Genomic DNA, 16,445 nt, shown 5'->3' with positions numbered 1-16,445 from the left:
TATGCACATTTCCTCTTGGTAGTTAAGCTTCCCATAAAGTTTAATTGAATTCCGGTCATTAATTGCTGAGAAATAACCCGGACAAAAATTGTGCACGGACGGACGGACACACACACGCACGGACAGACGAAGCGGCGACTATATGCTCCCCCCCCCCCCAAAAAAAATTTGGGGAGCATAAAAACATGTATGATATAAAATATATAGACATGGACATATTGGTAAAATTACACCGAATTAGTCCCTTTATAATATTACGTCTTATTCGACCCGTTACGTAAGTACTTCAAAATCTTTAAACTCGTTACGTTTAATCGCCATTACACTCGACAGACTGGTTACGATACAAGTTCATGAAATAATTGACCAGTCGCCAAATTATCGATCGCTCCGCCCACATAGTCACGTGGTCTAGTGATTAGAAAACTCCGACAAGCAGATCGCAATTATAGCGGATTACGTGAGGGAAATTCTATTTCTATAATATAAATTATTAAAGCCGCACACTAAACTAAACTGCTTTGTAAAACGTTAATACAATCATAAATACTTTAGAGAGAAATGGCGTAATCAAAATAAATGAGTTAACGGCAGACTGACATTCAGAAGCGTTTCTTATACATATCATATAGGGAGTTGATGAAAAATCCGTTGTAAACATGAGCATTTATTTCATATTGATTTTGAACTTGTATTCAACCGTCTGACAGTGAACCCGGTGGCAATTCATATATAATTTTGAAAATATTTTTATTAAATGCAAATGACATATCCATATCATGATGGGTTTTTTGTTTATTAAAAATGTTTAGATCTTTGTTTTATTGTGTTATTTTAAAAAAGACACCGATTTTTTTTATTTAGATATAAATTAAATTTTGATTGTAACCATAATTTAATACAGGCCTAATTTCGTGGTTTCATTAACAGATAGTCTAATCTGCATTTTATTTCATTTATGTTTAATGCGAACCTGTTACATTTCACTATCAAAAAATGAAATGTTGGTATTACGGTGCTGTTCACGAGCATTCGAATTGAATACATTTAGCATATTATGCATTTGCTTATTTAAAACAAGATGGCCCTTATATGTTAATTGCAATTTTCACATTTCTCCCCGTATTAATATATGTTGTATTAGAAATGTTGTTGTTGTATTATAAGCCGTACATTTTACTTGAAGTCGCTTTAAGCTGGCTAAGCCGCGTTGAAATTACCTTTTTGTTGTTTTTACTTTAGTTAAAACAATATTTAAGTTAAGGTTCATGTAGAGGCTTCATTTTGAAAAATATGGGACCCCAAGCATTGAACTCAAATTTGACTAAAGGAAGAGTGCCACATTGAAAATGTATACATATATGCTTTAAAGGATGTTTTTCCTTCAAACTGCTACCAATTTTGTACATCAACGTATCATACCATCCACAAAATCAATCAAAATACAAAGCGATTTTAACACTAAAATATACATTATTTTCAAAAATCTGAATCCTGTTTATTTCACGTATTTCGGCGGAAAATTATATAACTAGTGAATAATATCGACATTGACGAGGGCAAGTTACGCTTAAATAGTAAAAAAAGTTTACATATCTAGAAATATCAAAACTCGAACACATGTCATTTCATCACCATGGGGGCAGCCATTTGTAAATTCATAACATAGAAAGAAACATGCTAAAAACTAACTCATCGCCTAATTGACATTCCAAACGGTTGACGATGACAAATGCATTGGATTGTAATCTTTCCGTTGATGTTTGCAAACTGCACGATCAGACCTCAAAAACACTCAAAAGAATAACTATGTAAGAAGCATTTCACCAATGTTTACAATTGTTGTCGAATCACCATACTTATATTATTGCGCATAAAATAGTACGCTTACAGACTGACAGAAAGATCGATACGTAACTCCGTTAAATTCATCACGGTATACTATTCTATTGATAATATATAATAACACATCGCTTTAACAATCTAAAAGGAGAAATAATTGTTTTAAACAAAGTTTTTAATAACGAAAGTGAAAACAACGGAAGTTAGATGGATATTCTGTGAGATGCACTTCGGCTCCAGAAAAAACAATACCAATAAACTAAAAAAGACGTGTGGGGGACAATTTTCAGCTGGAAAATATTTGAAATAGGGTAAGTGATGATATCTCTACGTGGTCATTTCTGTTATTGAGTGCGATCTCTTGCTGATTAATGTTAATAGTTGTTTTACTAGTTGCGAACCAACTGTCAAAATATGTTTGTGTTTTCTCAGGTATGTGTATACACATACCCGGTTTTCTCACTACTGCACGTGGTTTCGACCGATTTGTTTTGCACGTTTTTCTACGGAGCACAGCGATGGCCACGCTTTCAAAATGGGTAGAAGTAATCGAAATATAAAATCAATCGGTTTGCCAATTTCTTTATAATTCTTTACAATTTTATATGTCGTCTGCAATCTATTTCAATTTTAGATGGTTTAAATTTGCAATTTGGTTGAGAGGTAAATAACAAAATTGTTAAGCCTTTGAAAAAGAATTGTGACTCTTACTATCCACCATACCTGGATTTTTAAAAAGTAGTTACGTTTTAGTTATTTTTAGAACTTTGTTTAGGAAATTTATCCAAAATAGGCAGTTGAATAAAAACTCATTTGTTGTTTTATGACAATAATTTTCTGTGAAATGTTGCTAACTTGACCTTGTATATGTATATAGCTTTTAGTGTTTTTCCCAGGCCATTTTAGCGTGGCGAAAAGCCACGCCGCCCTCCCGGATCGCCACGCTGCCCTTTTTAAAGGCAAATTTCGCCACGCGCCCTTTTTTTCAAAGGCAAATTTCGCCACGAAATTTGCCTTACGATCTAAGTTGTTCCGCAAAATCAGCTTCCTTGATTGTCTGTGACGCTCCGACTGTGCTTGATTTACTCGAGAGGCGTCAACGTCTAATCGACTATATTTAATTGAGCAGATTTAATCTATAACAGTGCTCGATTAGGTCTTACTGGCTGCCCCAAAGCTGTGAATTAGTCATGCGTGAATAACCCCGTGTCAGTATCAATCGATAATGCCGGAGGCTATGTTATACCAAGCGCACTTTTCGCTCGGCAATGTGTACTCCTCCACGATATAATCATTACTTCGGAGACATTTGATGAAAAACTCGATGTTATTCTTGTGGCAATTGTGCTTTGCATGCATTATTCAGTTATATCAAAACATATTTTTTTACGCATAATTACTTTTAAATTCACAAACAAATTTATTCTTTATCAATTTCGTCTTTAAGATAATTAGATCTAATTATTGAAATAATTACCGAGACGTATACCAATTTAACAAAATACTAATCGCGTATACGATATAACGTTGCTATGCGCACCTGTCGCTTACATCATTTGACATTTTATCAACATGGCGGACTATACAGAATTAAATTGTGACTCGGCAAAAATGGCAAATAACGTCGTAAACGATCGAACTAACGATGGAGATTATACATTAAGAAGGAATAAATGAAATGTCTGTGATAATCAACGATACATAAAAATGTTTTAGATAGCAACAACATAATTTATTTATTTGTAATCTACTCGGTGGATGTATGTCACGGAAACGAGTGTTTGCATATTGTTAGAGATCAATTTACTCGCAATGTTATTTTAAACATCTGTCGAGATTATTGTTAGAAAATGGGATAAGACAAACATGGTTTCATTTATATGTTAGTGGATCTGTGTATAATCAGATTCATATGCATATATTGCTTTATTATGTTTGTCGTGCTGTACAGTTTATTGAAACAGCATGGAACTTAAATGTTCATTGCAAGGTAAATATATTAATATAAATCATAGTAAGTTAAATACATCTATTACCATTAAATGTGCTTGTTTATATGTTATTTTTTCCACAACTGCTTCGTGGAGCAAATAACATGGAACGTTTTTGCCCTTTTTTGCCTAAACTGCGCGCTAAAATGCCTTTTTTGAAAGTAATGCGCCATGCCCCTTTGCCCTCCTGGGAAAAACACTAGCTTTGTATTTATTCAACTTAAGGTAGTGCATATCCTTCCTAACTTTAGATTGAGATTTTGTAAATTAGTGTAAAAATGTATTGGTTTTAAACCAAAATATGAATAAAGCACACAAATATTGAATGTTAAAAATGTGTTTATGTTATTCTATCCGTCTTAAGCTTTAAAATGATATATAGTTTGACCATATTGTACCACATTGAATGAAGAAAAACCAAAGCGAATTTTTAATGAAATTTATCCCCCCCATGAACCTTAACAATTTATAATGATTTCCCTTGTTTATGATCCGCAGAAAATAAATATATAATTGGAAATCATTTAAGTAATTAAATAGTTTTCTTTTCTTGTGTACAGTAACTAACAATGCCTTAATGTTCCTTCATTCTGAGATCCACGCAACATACTGTTATTTATTAATCATCGACAATTACGCTGAGATGTATAAGCACGTGTGGCAATTATTATGTTGCCCAAACTGCTTAATAATATTGTGCATCAAACGGTATAACACGTTTTATAGAACACACACCTGGTGTGGTTAAACTATTAATTGTGTTTGTTTTCTCAGTACTCGTTCATATGTTCAAGAAATAAAGATAAAATAATAACCTTTTATAAAGTATGTATAGCACCTACAATTTTGAATAATGATCGAACAGTAATGATCATGCATTTGATACAAAATCTGTGTAAACTCTTAAAAATTGCGTCCATTCCATATGTACAACACGCTTTGTTTGTCGGACAAAATGGCGGCCAGATAAGCGTTGCTGAGGGGTGTGTGAAAAATCGATATCTGATTAACTGATCGAATAATGTGGGCGGAGCGATCGATACTTTGGCGACTGGTCAGTTAGATACGTTATTTTCAAGTCTCCAGACCCGATTTGATAAACTAGATTAGACCCGTTTTATACGTCAGCACTGTACTACCTGTTATGCTAATGTGTTATATTTTATCATATTACCAGATGAAACTTGATAGCATAACAAGCCTCGCGCTAACATGGTTCTAAGCCTCGCATGATAAACTTGATCTTTATCCAAAACTCACATAATGTTCTTTATATACCTGTTATATTAAACGGTTTAACATCGGTAAATTTTCGTTGAAAACACGAACGCAAGGGGATGCGATATCTTGCCCATCAATGGTTATCATAGGAAGTGTTATTTATCTTCTTGTCCGAAATCTCAAGCTGGATCTTTCAGGATTTTTTAACTGTTATGTTGTTTGTTGTTTGCACCCTTTCTTTATTTGCGTATTAAAACATGATTGAGACAGAGTGGGTTTTGTGTTTATATAGTAGCCGATTTTATTTTCCAAATAATTTTGTTTTTATGTTTTTTTCGGTGTTCTTTCTGTGAAAATATGATATTTTAATCTCCGCACATGCTTATCTAGGACGACCCTTTCCGCGTTCATGGTATTTTTTCATTTAACGGAAGTCGCTTCGCGAAAATCCAGTTTAGGTGGACAGTGTCGTTCCAGATTAGCACCTGGGGCGACACTTCACGCATATGCACAGATTACACAGAATGAGGCTAAATTGATCTCGTCCCACCCAGTCTCATCAAACTGAGGAAGCTGTCAGGAATGACGTCAATATTTGCAATAAGTAAACTGCACAGCCCTATGAGAGATTAAATGACCGTATTGATATGAATTAATGCTTTTAAAACGGCGAAATTCCATGCAACAAATAATTATTAGTATAAATACGTATATACACAGTTCCATTGTAAACTTTACCCCCCCCCCCCCCCCTCCATCCCGTGTCCTTGCATAAATTGTAATAGTCAACGTTAGCTCCTGTAGAATTGGTAAAGAATTAAAATACATGCAACCATTAAACATATTTATTTCACGCATTGAACAAATACACCGTTATGTAATTATATATTATATATTATACATATAACCGAACAGGTTAACATATAATCTATTCTTGCTGTACAGTTGTAATAATACACGGTATTGCAACTTGCACTCTTGATGATTGCCAAATTGAAGCGAAACTTTGCTAACATCCTTTATTTATCACAAAGCGATAAAAAATGCAACCTTGCAATTACGCCTGCGCTGCAACCGGAACGATATGTATGAACGATAGGAGATAAAAGTATGGCGATATTGCCCACATATTAAAACATATGCAAACGTATCAAGATTAATTATATCGTTCAATAACAAAATCACCTATTAAAACAAAACAATATGGTTATGAAATACAATCAAAACATGCATTCAAGTTACCAAATTCTTTCTTTTATTCTGACCAATATTATATTTTATCTACATTCTAAAGAGTTTTCATTCTTTTCGCCATTCTATTGTATACACATTTAGTTGTTTTATATATTTTTATATATTCAGTCGAAAAAAAGGTACATTTTGAGCTTCACGTCTAGAAACGATCGAATTCTATCACAAGTATGTCTATTGACATAACAAATCAACACAAGACTCTCGTCATGCGAAAATGGGTATTATGTCTTATGCGGCCAGCGTAGCTTCAGACCAGCTTGTGCATCTTTATAGAAAGATACACATCCTCGCAGACAGGTTTGGAGACACATATGGCGCATATGGCATAAGACCCTTCACCACATGACGCGGCAAAACTATAACATCAACGAGGCAATACACATCAAATAGCGCTTTGAAAATTCTTGCACATATTGCTAGAACATCAGTAATTGTTTGGCAATTTAAATAAAGGGTTATTATAGTACACATTTTTGAACATTCATTTTTTACATGCAAAACACCAACGTATTTCCGCAAACGTTTGGCTTTGTAAATACGTCCAGAATCAATATTATTATCTATAAACAATAATCTGAACATCACGCACGCACAGGCGCTCATGATATACATACTGAGAGGCCAACATTATGTGTGCAAATCAAAGCTTGTGCAGTAATCTTATAAATTTAAACATGTGACCTCTGCAATATTTCATGATATAGCTCCTTCATGAGCGTGTATTTTAGATTCAGCATAAAAATTCCCCCACCGTACTTCAGGGACCTATACTCATTTGTATCTTTTGTACTTGGACCTTTTGCATATGATCTCATAATACATGACAACAAATACAAAGAAACATAATAAACACTTGTTTGTTAACATAAATGATTTTAACAGACAATATAACAGATAATGATCAACCCACTTACTTCTTAGTCGAATGAATATAATTTTTAATGATATTTGAAGACGATTAAAAATTAATTTCAAACTTTTGATAATGCGGTGTTACTATAACACAGTTTCAATAGTATACAGTGCCTGTCCATTCACGCAATACTTATCCATTACTATTCCATATATAGAATATCTTAAACTAATCATACATAAAAAACAATTAGTAATCATTGTCAATTAAATTCGTAGATTTTCCTTTAAACTACAGCAAATAATAACATATCATTCTAAATATGAGTATATACATATGTATGGGTTTCATTTGGCTACCTTTGTAACATAACATATTTCATATGCTGTTTAACTCATCGAAGTGTTTAAAGGGGCCTTTTCACAGATTTTGGCATTTTTTAACTTATTCATTAAATGCTTTATATCGATAAATGTAAACATTGGATCGTAAAAGCTCCAGTAAAAAATCAAGAATAAAATTAAAAAAAGGAAAAGAACATTGCCCGGACCAGGTTTCGAACCAGTGACCCCTGGAGTCCTGCCAGAGTCCTGAAGTAAAAACGCTTTAGCCTACTGAGCTATTCCGCCGATTACACAAACTTGATATATTTTATACCTTATATAAGCAATCTTCGTAGTTTCACAAAATTTAACGACAAAAACAGAACTCTCCAAATTATGCAATCGTTTCGCGTTGCAACGCTTTATAATTTTTAGGTTTTAAAATCGTCAAAAGATGCATATAATGGCTATATTAGACCATGGTAAATGTTCAGTATTACTGTTTCCTCACAAATATCATAACTAAAACGAAAATTTGCGAATCTGAAACAACTTTTTTCAATTTTGTCAATTTACCAAAGCGTGAAAAGATCCCTTTAAAATCCATTTAAAACTACAATAAATCTTTCGGTAAATAAAAATAAATCGTAAGTGTGTTTACCAATATAAGCTATATTTTGAAACGATATTTTAGCACTGACTTTGGCTTTATTCTTTGAAGACAAATGTGCAGCTTAAATAATATTAAAATATTTGTTAAAAACAAACAATTAATAAAGAATGATCGTTTCTAGCAAGAACACACAATATATTTTGCAAATACCACAGTAACTATTTTTTTTTACCGGAAATAGTTTGTTACGTGCGATTCTGTATACTTTTATATGATTGTATATGCATACAATGTAAGCAGGAATACATTTCCAAAATAAAAATGCTATTTACATTTACAAACAAAAAATAAAGCAACTAGTGTAAAATGCACACAGATATCAAATTCAATTAATATTAACACTTTAAACGGCATAAAGGCCTTACATCATATTTATTATCCGTATTACAAAATTTATGTAAAAACAGTAACCAACAAACATGTAAACATAGTTTGCGTATGGTTTCTGTAATATATCAAGGAACATACATAGTACATCAGACATATTAACAGTTTCAGCAGAAACACATAGAAAACATGAAATATATACAATTCAAGTACAAAGAAACACATAGAAAGCATGTATTTACAGTTTCACACGAAACACATTGATAATAGGTAACTCATAAAATAAACTTTTCTAATTTCCTGCCTGTGTGAAAAATGTCGGGTGTTTTTCAAAAAGCCGTCCTCAGGTACAGGGTCTCAATCAGTGTGTTATGAAATATTTCAAACATTTCCATTCTGCCAGTTTTTACTAAGATCTTGACATTAGGTATGTCCCATAATAATAGTTTAGATTTCGTCTATAATTGAATCAACTCCGAACACAACACAGTTCAACAACTCACACTCTACAGGATGACCTAATGCAGATAGTTTGATCAACAAACTGTACAGCCACTCAGAGGAGCATTCGCCTGTTTGAAGACTAATACATTGCAATGATGCAGGCAGCTGGAGAGCACAATCACCAAAATACGTTCCATATAACAAAATCTTTTCTAATTTAATGAGTGTTGGAAGAATATCTAACGTTTGCGAAACGCAATCATCATTTCTAAGGCCTAGTATCTTAATACTTGTGTCACGAAATATTTCAAACAATCCCTTGCTGCCATTTTCTACCAATATCTCGATATTGGACATGTCACAGGACAAAAGGTTAGATCGCAAGTCAGATACAAATACAGTTGAATCAGCGCCGCAATGTTCTCCATGTGATTGCACCATAACGTTAAAAAACAGTTCACACTGTACATGATGATCTAATTCAGAAAGCTTGATTAAAAAGCTGCACAGCCACTCAGATGAACATTTGCCTGACGCAAGACAGATAGATTTCAATGATGCAGGCAGCTGTAGATCACAATGACCCGTATAGGTTCCCCATAAATAAAGCTTTAATCATTTAAGTGTGGGTAGAATGTTTGATGAATGTGAAACACAATCAGCAGTTCTCAGGTCCAGGATCCCTATACTTGTGTCACGAATTATTTCAAACAGTTCCCTGCTGCCATTATTAACCTGGATGATAATATTAGGCATGCCAAGTGCCAATAAGACAGATCGTAAGTCCGATACGTGCATATTTAAATCAGCGCCGCAATGTTCCGCACGTGATTGCAACAAAAAGTCGCACAGCTCACACCTTACAGCATGATGTAATTCAGTAAGTTTGAGTAACAAGCTGCACAGCCACTCAGAGGAACATTCGCCTGTTTGAAGACTGACACAGTCTAGTGATGCAGGCAGCTGGAGATCAAAATGACCCGTAAAGGTTCCCCATAAATATAGCTTTTCTAATTTGCTGAGTGTGGGTAGAATATCTGATGAATGTGAAACACAATCAGCAGTTTTCAGTTTCAGGATCCCTATAGTTGTGTCACGAAATATTTTAAACAGTTCCTTGCTGCCATTGTCTACTATTATCTCGATATTGGACATGTCACACGACACTAGTTTAGATCGCAAGTCAGATATATGTATATTTGAATCAGTGCCGCAATCTTCTCCACGTGATTGTACCACAAAGTTCCATAGCTCACACTCGACATGATGATCTAATTCAGAAAGGTTAATTAACAAGCTGCACAGCCAATCAGGGGAGCATTCACCTGTTTGAAGAATGATACAGTGTAACGAAGCAGGCAGCTGGAGAGCACAATATCCCGTATAGGTTCCCCATAAATGAAGTTTTTCTAATTTACTGAGTGTAGGCAGAATGTCTGATGTTTTTGAAATACAATCAGCAGTTCTCAGGTCCAGTATCCCTATGCTTGTGCCACGAAATATTTCAAACAGTTCCTTGCTCCCCTGTTTTACTGATATCTGGATATTAGACATGTCATATGACAAAAGGTTATATGTAAAGTCAGTTACATTTACATATGAATCCTCGTCACAATATGCTTCACGTGATTGCAGTATGAATTCACGAAGCGTACACATTATCCGACGATCTGATGTAGACATTTATAACACGAGGATTCTCTCCAACGCAAAATTCAACATTCTACACTCTACGTGATGATCTAAGGCAGAAAGATTGATAAACAAGCTGCACAGCCACTCATAGGAGCATTCGCCTGTCTCAAGAATGATACATTGTAACGATGCAGGAAGCTGGAAAGATAAACGACCCGTATACGTCCCCCATAAATGAAGTTTTTCTAATTTACTGAGTGAGGGAAGAATGTCTGATGTTTGTGAAATGCAATCAGCATTTCTTATGTCCAGGGTCCCTATACTTGTGTTACGAAATAGTTCAAACAGTTCATTACTTCCATTGTTAACAACAATTTCAATTTTAGACATGTCACACGACAAAAGTTTCAATCGATAATCAGATACATGTTTTTTGGAATCAGAGCCGCTATTTTCTCCACGTGATATTACTACAAAGTCCCAGAGCTGACACTCCACATGATGATCTAAAGCAGAAAGCTTAATCAACAAGCTGCACAGCCACTCAGGGGAGCATTCGCCTGTAACAAGACTGATGCATTGTAAAGATTCAGGCAGATGGAAATCGCATCGATCCATATATATTCCCCTTAAATACAGCTTTTTTAGATTCCTGAGTGTGTTGAGAATGTCTGATATTTGCGAAATACATTCATCATTTCTCAAGTCGAGGATCCCTATACTTGTGTCACGAAAGATTTCAAACAGCTCCTCGCTGCCATCTTCTACTAATATCTCGACATTAGACAAATCGCATAGCACTAAATTCGAATGCAACTCACATACAGGTGTGTTTGACTCAGCGCCACAATTTGCGCCATGTGATTGCAACACAAAGTGCCACAGTTCACACTTTACAGGATGATCTAATGCAGAAAGCATGATCAACAAGCCGCACAGCCAGTCCGGGGAACATTCGCCTTCCTGAAGATATGCACCGTATAACGATGCAGGCAGCTGGAAATCAAAACGACCAGTATACGTCCCCCTTAAATGAAGGTGTTCTAATTTACTGAGTGTAGGGAGAATATCTGATGTTTGTGAAATACAATCAGCAGTTCTAAGGTCTAGGATCCATATACTTGTGTCACGAAATATTTCAAACAGTTCTTCTCTGCCATTGGTTACAACAATCTCAATATGGGACAAGTCACACGACAAAAGTATCGATCGCAAGTCAGATAGCTGTATAAAAGCGCCGCATTCTTCTACGCTTGATGACAATACCACCTTTAACAGCCTACATACAACAGGATGATTTAATGTAGAAAGATTGATCAGCAAGCTGTACAGCCACTCATAGGAGCAGTTGAATTCTACGAGACTGATACATTCTAACGACGCAGGCAGCTCGATAGCAAAATGGCCAATATACGTACCCCATAAATAAAGATCTTTCAATTTACTAAGTGTGGAAAGAATGTCTGATATTTGGGAAATACAATCAGCAGTTCTCAGGTCCAGGATCTGTACACTTGTGTCATGAAATATTTCAAACAATTCCTTGCTGCCCTGTTTTACCGTTATATTGACAGTAGACATGTCACATAACAATAGTTCAGAATGCAAGTCTGATACATGTATATTTGAATCAGCGCTGCAATATTCTATACGTGATTGCACTACAAAATTCCACAAAGTACAATGTACACAAGTATCTAATGCAGAAAGCTTGATCAACAAGCTGCACAGCCACTCAGAAGAACATTCGCCTGTCTCAAGAGTAATACCGTGTAACGATGATGGCAGCTGGAGAGCACAACGACCCGTATACGTCCCCCATAAATGTAGATTTTTTAAGTTACTGAGTGTTGGAAGAATGTCTGATGTTTGTGAAACGCAATCAGCAGTTCTCAGATCCAGGGTCCCTATACTTGTGTCACGAAAGATTTCAAACAATTCCACGCTGCCATTGTTTACTAATATCTCGACATTAGACAACTCGCATGACACTAGTTTCGATCGCAAGTCACATACAGGTATGTTTGAATCAGCGCCACAATCTGCTCCACGTGATTGCACTATAAAGTCTCGTAGTTCACACTTTACAGGATGATTTAATGTAGAAAGCATGATCAACAAGCTGCACAACCAGTCAGAGGAGCATTCGCCTGTCTGAAGATATACACAATGTAACGATGCAGGCAGCTGGAGATCAAAACGACCAGTATACGTCCCCCAAAAATGAAGCTTTTCTAATTTACTGAGTGTAGGGAGAATATCTGATGTTTGTGAAAGACAATCAGCAGTTCTGAGATCAAGGATCCCTAAACTTGTGTCATGAAATATTTCGAACAGTTCTTTGCTGCCATTGGTTACTACAATCTCAATATTAGATAAGTCACACGACAAAAGTGTAGATCGCAAGTCAGATACCTGTATATCAGCGACGCGTATGTCTACGCTTGATTGCACTTCAACATTCCACAGCTGACATACAACAGGATTACTAAATGCAGATAGCTTGATCACCAAGCTGCTTAGCCACTCAGAGGAGCAAATGCATTCCACGAGATTGATACTTTGTAACGACGCAGGCAGATTCAGGGAACAATGGCCAATATACGTTCCCGATATAAGAAGCTTTTCTAAATTACTTAGTGTTTGAAGAATGTCTGATGTTTGTGAAACACAATCAGCATTTCTCAGGTACATGTACCCTATACTTGTGCAACGAAAGATTTCAAACAGTTCTTTCCTGCCATTTTCTACCATTAGTTCAATATTAGACATGTCACATGACAAAAGTTTTGAGCCCAGGTCAGATAAATGCATATTTGGATCTGCGCAACATGATTCGTCAACAGAATTCAATACAAAGCTAGAAAAGGCGCAGCTGATAGTATGATCTAAGGAAGAAAGATTTATCAACAAGCTAATCAGCCACTCAGAGGAGCATTCGCCTTCCTCAAGACCAATGTATTGTAACGATGCCGGTAGCTTAAAAGAACAAAGACCAATATATACCCCACATAAGGTAAGTTTTTCTAATGATCTGAGTGTTGGAAGAATTTCTGACGAGTGTGACAAGCATTCAGCAGTCCTCAGTTGCAGGGTATTTATACTTGTGTCACGAAATATTTCGAATAGTTCTTGGCCGACATTTTCTACGATGATCTTTATATTAGACATGTCACATGCCAATAGTTCCGATCGCAAGTCAGTTATAGTCGTATTTGAATCAGCGCCACACGTTTTGTCAATTGATTGCACTACTAAGTTGACAAAGATGCATGTGACAGTATGCTCTAGTACCGAAAGATTGGTCAACAAGCTGATCAGCCACTCAGAGGAGCATTCTGCTACCGCAGTACCGATGATTTGTAACGATTCAGGTAGCTTTAAAGCACAACGACCCACATATGTCCCACTAAGCGTAAGCGTTCGTAATTTACTGAATGTGGGTAATATATCTGATGCTACTATAGTATCATCAAACGTAAGAAGGCTCATGTTTACGATAGGTGTACATCGAAGCAAACCATACAGGTCATTACTACCATGTTTCACGTCTACTAAGATATTTGACATATCAATTGGCAAAAGTTCTGACTGAAATATGGATGTACTGCAATCGGTTACATTCACATCACACATCTGTAATACTACTAAAGATCGTTTCAGGAAAGATAATTTTACAAGTATCCTTTGCAGGAATACAGAAGTACATATAATTTTCGTCAAATCTAAATATTTTAATTTCACAGGGATTTGGATTTCTTCGTTTAATGTTGAATCTTCTATGTTTAAATACGTTAAATTAGTGAGGGATGCAAGAACATCAGATATTGACGATACGTTGAGTATTCCGATAAAATGTACCTCTTTCAGCTTTAAATCACAAAATGCTTGATGTACTTCCGGAGTTACTCTGGCCTTTACACGCTGAAGACAATTCCTCGACTGTTGAAGGACTGTCAGTAGTTCGCTTGATTTTATTGCATTACTTTCTAGAATAAGTGTTCTGACATTGGATACGTTGCCAATTAACAGTAAGTGTAATGCATTTGATTCAGACTCGTTCAGATATGTATTAAAAGTAAAGTCCTTACACTCCAAACAAATATCCTTCTGACCGCTGGCTTTAGCCTCCATGAACCCAGCAATCATCATGCGCTGGAATAAGAATGCTAAAGTTAGGAAATGTGAATTCTGGTCCTTCTCATAAGATTCAGAGTTCCGAATGATTCGAATTGTTTTATAATCAGTGTTAAATGCTGCCATTAACTTAGTGTCAAAATGCCGTATATACCGTCTTAGTGCACGGTTCGTGTCATTGAGGAAGTCTTCATCAGTCAGACGGGCAATAAGTCTATTAGCTGTCTCACAGTTCAGCCCGCACAGATAAACTATTATCTGGCTCATTTCTAATACATTGTACTTATTTTTGCTCAGTTCATTTTCTATAGCATCCGTCTTTGAATGTGCTATATGCAATGCAGCTAGGAATTCCTGGATCGTCTCATGTTGAAAACACATTTGTGGACTACTTAAAGATGCCGATGAATTATACAGTACCGTCAATAAGCCAGCGTCGAGGCAGAATTGAAACTGCTCTTTGGACATAAACTCCAATATTTCCCGTTTGGAAAACAAGAGGGATTTCTCTGATGAAAACGTGAAATGAAATGCAGCCTTAGCAAGTGCATTTAAAATCTCGCGTTGTGGTTCAATAAAGCTCGTGTTCGACAAACACGGAAAGGAAGTACCTTTTCTAAAGTACCCTTCCTCTGCATTTCCTTTCTTAAAACGTAGGTCGAGTAGAATACAATTTATTTCACACAGTGAACCTTTAAAATCGCTATCGTGGATCCACAAGTTTATTAACATTGTCTGCAACCAGGGTGTCGTAAGAAGCTGCATCAATTGACGTTCTTTAACGTACTCAATGAAATCAGTTTGTGTCTTTTGCTTCGCAGAGTGAAGACTGATTAGAATGTTATTTGTTAACTCCTTTGGATCAGTTATCCCTTTTATTTCAAAATGTCTGTCTATTTCAGAATCCTTGATTCGCTCATCCGCCATTACCCATGGTCGTGTTGAAATTAACGATACGCATTTTGTACAGTTTGCTATTAATGGTGAAACGTATTTATGCAAAGGATCAGTCCACTCGTTCAAACCATCCATAGTTATGATGCAGGTCTCTCGTTCCAGGATTTGGTGCAAAAGTTTAAATATAACTTCGCGTTTATCACCCATGTAAATAATGTCGATTATTTGTGTTTTAATCATCTCCACCACTTCACGCTGACCCATTGCATCTCTCAGTGATATGTGAAAGAGAAACTGGAAGTCATTCAATGTATCGACATCACTAAATGTAGCCTTGTGATCAGGCTTTTGCGAAGATGCCTTATCGCACCAGTCAAGAGCAAGTTTGGTAAGGAATGTAGTTTTCCCAATGCCTGGGTCTCCTTGAATAAACACGCGTCGGTTGATCTTTTCATCTTTAAAAAATATATATCTGTATTGTTGAATCGCGTTTTTCATTTCCTTTCGAGACCCGTCTTTCTAAAGTTTAATATGGCATAATATTGGCGACACGAAAATGTCCCAGATAGGTTTGTCATGACCCTCCCGTAGTGGGGAAACAGACACAGTATTTTTTGAGGTTGAATAAAGGCGTATTAAATCTCCGCGAAACTCTGAAATTACAAATGCAGCTTTTAAAGGGACTGTCAACCAGATTGACGAAAAAAGAAAAGTTTTAAAATACCGCCTTTTTGTAAATTATTCGTTTAAATTGATTTAAATATCACGACTGGTATATTACATAACTTGAACAAGAGCTGTCACCATAGGATGACATATGCCCCCTATAAACGCTTTGATAGAAGTTA

At 35.8% G+C, this 16,445-nt stretch overlaps 1 protein-coding gene across 2 annotated transcripts in view; it reads right to left on the bottom strand.

The window, feature by feature from the left end:
- Positions 1–5,885: 5,885 nt before the first annotated feature.
- The window catches only part of LOC127843769 (putative nuclease HARBI1), a 32,866-nt gene continuing 22,306 nt past the window's right edge, over positions 5,886–16,445 (bottom strand). For both annotated transcript variants that reach the window (XM_052373521.1, XM_052373522.1), the window contains exon 3: positions 5,886–16,250. In XM_052373521.1, coding sequence (XP_052229481.1) covers positions 10,612–16,095 — 5,484 coding nt within the window. In that variant the 5' untranslated portion in view covers positions 16,096–16,250 and the 3' untranslated portion in view covers positions 5,886–10,611. The remainder of the gene's footprint in view (positions 16,251–16,445) is intronic.

Source organism: Dreissena polymorpha, chromosome 9 (assembly GCF_020536995.1).
Source record: "Dreissena polymorpha isolate Duluth1 chromosome 9, UMN_Dpol_1.0, whole genome shotgun sequence".
Taxonomy (NCBI): Eukaryota; Metazoa; Mollusca; class Bivalvia; order Myida; family Dreissenidae; genus Dreissena; species Dreissena polymorpha.
The sequence above is the reverse complement of the archived record's forward strand: the minus strand, read 5'-3'. Positions and strand labels throughout refer to the sequence as shown.